The 5,198-nt window shown below is 33.1% G+C and overlaps 1 protein-coding gene across 1 annotated transcript; it reads left to right on the top strand.

The window, feature by feature from the left end:
* Positions 1 to 1,873: 1,873 nt before the first annotated feature.
* LOC127790943 (NAC domain-containing protein 35-like) lies at positions 1,874 to 4,525 on the top strand. The gene is made up of 3 exons (XM_052320677.1): positions 1,874 to 2,231; positions 2,319 to 2,609; positions 4,371 to 4,525. Exons 1-3 carry the CDS (start codon positions 1,874 to 1,876, stop codon positions 4,523 to 4,525), a joined length of 804 nt encoding a protein of 267 aa, XP_052176637.1.
* Positions 4,526 to 5,198: the final 673 nt, after the last annotated feature.

Raw genomic sequence — 5,198 nt, 5'->3', positions numbered from 1 at the left:
ATTATATAAATGATAATAATCAAATTTCCAAAATTAATTATACATACATGACTTTACATATTTCTCCTGACAATCAATTACCACATTTAAGACATGTCACATTTTTAAGAAAGCAACAAACAAAAATAAAGTTAAAAAATAAAATTATAACATTTAAGTTATATATAAAATTATAATATTTAAAATTATAAGAAAATTAATTTAAATTAATTAAATTATATATAAAATAAAGATAATTTAAATAATCAATTAATTATATAAATGATAATAATCAAATTTTCAAAATTGATTATCCATGACTTTACATATTTCTCCGAACAATCAATTACATATGTCAAATTTTTAGGACAGTAACAAAAAAAAAAGTTAAAAAATAAAATTATAATATTTAAATTATATATAAAATTATAATATTTAAAAATATAAAAAAATTAAATTAATTAAAATATAAATAAAATAAGAATAATTTAAATAATTAATTAATTATATAAATAATAATAATCAAATTTTCAAAATTGATTATCCATACATTATAAGATTTAAAATTATAAAAAAATAAATTTAAATTAATTAAACTATATAACATACATATAATTTAAATAATTAATTAATTATATAAATGATAATAATCAAATTTTCAAAATTAATTATACATACATGACTTTACATATTTCTCTTGACAATCAATTACCACATTTAAGACATGTCACATTTTTAAGAAAGCAACAATCAAAAATAAAGTTAAAAAATAAAATTATAACATTTAAGTTATATATAAAATTATAAAATTTAAATTATAAAAAAATAAATTTAAAATAATTAAACTATATATAAAATAAAGACAATTTAAATAATTAATTAATTATATAAATAATAATAATCAAAATTTTAAAATTGATTATCCATACATGACTTTACATATTGTTCCTAACAATCAATTATCACATTTAAGACAAGTTACATTTTTAAAAAAGCAACAAAAAAAATAAAGTTAAAAAATAAAATTATAACATTTAGGTTATATATAACATTATAACGTTTAAAATTATACAAAAATAAATTTAAATTAATTAAACTATATATAAATAAAAAGATAAAAAATTTACTTGACAGTCGGTATTCGACAGTATTACTTAATATATCAAGATTTATTTCGATTTAAAAAAGTCTCATTTTTCTGTAATTTATTTTAATTAAAATTTTATGCTAATATTTAAAAATTAATAATATAGATAAATTAATAATATTTATCTTGACTTTTCATATATCTTACACATTCTCCAAATACTATTTAACCATGAAAAAAATCATTTACATGTTTTAAGAAATATTTTTCACAAATATAGACTTAATTAATGACCTATAAAAATTTCATTTCGGGTAAGTAAAAAAAATTAAAAAAACATAATAAAATATCAAAGTAGTAATTAGAAATGGGCGAAAAAAAATTTGACTGCTGTTTTGTTATAATATATATATATATAGATAAATAATTAATATATTTGAGTTTTTTTGTTATTATCAATACAATCTATGAATAAGTTTTATTTTAATATAATCAACTACATTATTAGTATACTTATTATAATAAAAAAGTAAATAAAACTTGAAGAAACCTAATATAATTCACTACGTAAATATCCAACGAACTCCAACTGATAAACCGAATGCAGACTCTATGTGTATAAACATACCCCTGCCCCCTACCCCCCTACGCCCCGTATATATATACATATATATGTAGCTATGTATCCTATCCCAAACAGAACATTGACATCTCGTTTCTCTGATACCGTGTTTCCGTCAAACAGTAGGACGATCGAGCGATCATTAATTCGTCGAATCATTCATTCATACGTAGCTATTCACTTTGATGCGCTCTTGGAACTGGTTGACGCTTCACATTCGATTCATCCATTTCTGTTTGGATAAGGAAACACCCCGTCAAGAAGAAGAAGGCGCAGTACAACAAGAAGACGAACAAGAAACGGCTGCGCAAGAAGAAGAAGAAGAAGAAGAAGAAGAAGAAGGCCACGAAGCCGAAGAACAAGAAGAAGACGAAGATTTAGACGAAATAGATCTTCCAGATGGGGTTATATTTGATCCAACTGACCAGGATTTGGCCAGTCAGTATCTTATAAACATGAACCTGGGCAATCCTCTTCCCGTTTATCCTGTGATACCAGCCATTCATGCCGCACAGTTCTATAGCATGCCCCCTATCGATCTTGGTACGTACCTAGAAGCTTCTTCCATATTTCATCTTTCTTTCTTTAATTTCATCTGATCTTTTATATATTTATTTATGTTTTCCGCAGTGGCAAACCAGGCTCCGGCGGGTGAGAGACAGTGGTTCTTCTTTGTTAACGGCGGGGTAACGACACAAACCCGAGCCGTCGGAAATGGTGGCGCGGCAGGCTCTTGGAGATCATTTGGAGACGATTTCCTAATTTGTGATTCATCCAATGGAGAAGAAGCTATGGGCCTCAAGATTCTTTTCACTTACTATTCTGGGATACCCCAGGGAAGACCAAGGAGAACTAGTTGGAAAATGGACGAGTATACACTACCCCACAACAATGGTCAATGGGTTCTCGAGAGAATTAGAAGTGAGCGAGATTACAGTAGATGCAGAAGCCGCAAAAGACGAAAATTATCTTAGGTAGGAGGAGTAATACTAATTAGTAGTAGTAGTGATTCTGATTCATTTTTCCATGTTAATTCCTCTCTCATTTCTTTCTTTCTGTTCTATTCTAGTTTAGTTACCACCTGTACCTCCAGAATGTATATGTTCGTGGAGAAGAGAGAGATAAAGATGGCTGGCAACATTATATACACCAAAACAGTGGTAGAAACATTCCAGGATAGCGGCAAAATTATGTCAACATGACAGCAACTAGCATTATGGTAGTCGCTGATTGCCAATCATTTAACGTTTCTGAACAGCACTGGAATGAATCCAGGACCACCAGTCATGAAGCCAACAACACGCAACAACAACGAATGCAACAGTCCCTTGGGTTGACTGCTGAACAACGTTCCAAACCCCTACCTTTCCTTGCCTCAAATCCTACTCAAAATCCATTGGGTCAAGTGGGTAGCCTTGTTGCGAGCGAGCTAGGTACTGAGTAGACATTTAAAAGGACCCAGATCTTTAATTTGAAATACTGAATCAGGCGACGTTTTACTCGTTGGATGGTAACAGAATCATTTCCAGTAAAGACTACATCGTTCACATAGACTAACAAGGCTGTAAAATGAGTATCTTGCAAGTAGGTGAACAAGGAATTATCTGTTGCTAACTATTGGAATCCAAGTTATTAGATTGAGGGTTTTGGGTCATTATGTTATGTTCATAGCCATGAAAGACCAAGAGATAAATTTTCCCCTAGGGCTTATCGACGCATTTTTTTTTGGTTACCCACATGGGAAGAAGGGACACAAGGTCTGTGATTTCTAAAATAGAAAACTTTTTGTTTCGAGAGACATCATCGTTTATGAGCATGCTTTCCTCTTCCAAAACAGCCCAATACCTTCCCACAAAATCCTTGTGAGTCACGTATAGCTCCACCTGGTACAACACAACCCTCCAATTTTTGACACCCTACCTCATAGTTACCGAAGTCCATAGAATTCCAATGAATTGAGATCTAATTGCAGATTCACCAATCAGATCAATTCGTAAAAAACTAAGATGAAACTCATCACATCTATGACCTCCAACTTTAGTCTTCAGCTACCATCTAGCTTGAATTCACCACTCCAAACTCATAGTCATCTGTAGAACCAGGGGCGGATCTAGGAGTAGATCTGGGGGAGGGCTGGCGCCCAGATCCATAACCCATTTCAGCCCTCCTCCCTTGCAAATCTGGGGGAGGGCTGAATCTTGGGGGGGACTGCAGCCCGTGCCTGCCCCCCCCCTAAATCCGCCCCTGTGTAGAACCCGTTTTAACCCCATCACCATGACCACAACGAACAAGACATGTCTCCACGAAACTTCTGAATTTTAGTACAAATTACTATCCTCCAATTGGCACCATCTCATGATTCCCAACTGTTAGCGAACTCTGGTAAAGCATATCCCTTTACTCACAGTTGATCTTATACTCATTTTAGTGATCCCCATCTAGCTTTTTCAGCTTTCACATCTTTTTTAGATGAACCCAAGATTTTCACCAAGTAGTCAAAGATCCCCGTTGGAGACATGCAATGCAACAAGAAATTCAAGCATTGGAACAAAATCAAACATGGACCTTAGAGGAATTGACACCTGGCAAGCATGTTATTGATTCTAAGTGGATATATATATAAGATTAAATATAACTGTAATGGTATTGTTGAGTGCTTGAAATTGCGGTTGGTTGCCAAAGGTTTTATGCAGGTGGAAGACATTGATTACCACGACACTTTTGCTCTTGTACCAAGATTACCACCTTGCATTGCTGCAATACGCCATTGGGAATTACATGAGTTAGAAATCAACAACGCGTTCTTGCATGGGGATTTCCACGAGGAGGTCCATTAGGAAGGTGCAAACCGGGTATGTAAGCTACAAAAATTCTCTCTATGGCCTCAAACAAACATCCTGAAATTGGTTTCAGAAGTTCTCCAAATCTATACAATAACTTGGATTCCAACAGTTAGAAACAGATAATTCCTTGTTCACCTACTTGCAAGGAAGTCATTTTACAGCCTTGTTAGTTCTATGTGGCCGATGTAGTCTTTACTGGAAATGATTCTGTTACCATCCAACGAGTAAAACGTCGCCTGATTCAGTCTTTCAAATTAAAGATCTGGGTCCTTTTAAATGTTTTCTCAATATCGAGGTCGCTCGCAACGAGGATGCCTACAGACTTGACCCAAGGGATTTTGAGTAGGATTTGAGGTAAGGAAAGCTAGGAGTTTGGAAGATTGTTCAGCAGTCAACCAAAGGGACTGTTGCATTCGTTGTTGTTGCGTGTTGTTGGCTTCATGACTGGTGGTCCTGGATTCATTCCACTGCTGTTCAGAGACGTTAAATGATTGCCAATCAGCTACTAAGATAATGCTAGTTGCTGCGATGTTGCCATAATTTTGCCGCTATCCTGGAATGTTTCTACCACTGTTTTGTTGTATATAATGCTGCCAGCCATCTTTATTTCTCTCTTCTCCACACGCATATACATTCTGGAGATACATATAGTAATTAAACTAGAATA

This window comes from Diospyros lotus, chromosome 14 (genome assembly GCF_014633365.1).
Source record: "Diospyros lotus cultivar Yz01 chromosome 14, ASM1463336v1, whole genome shotgun sequence".
Lineage (NCBI taxonomy): Eukaryota > Viridiplantae > Streptophyta > Magnoliopsida > Ericales > Ebenaceae > Diospyros > Diospyros lotus.
Note: the sequence above shows the minus strand (reverse complement) of the source record. Positions and strands in the feature narration are given on the sequence as shown.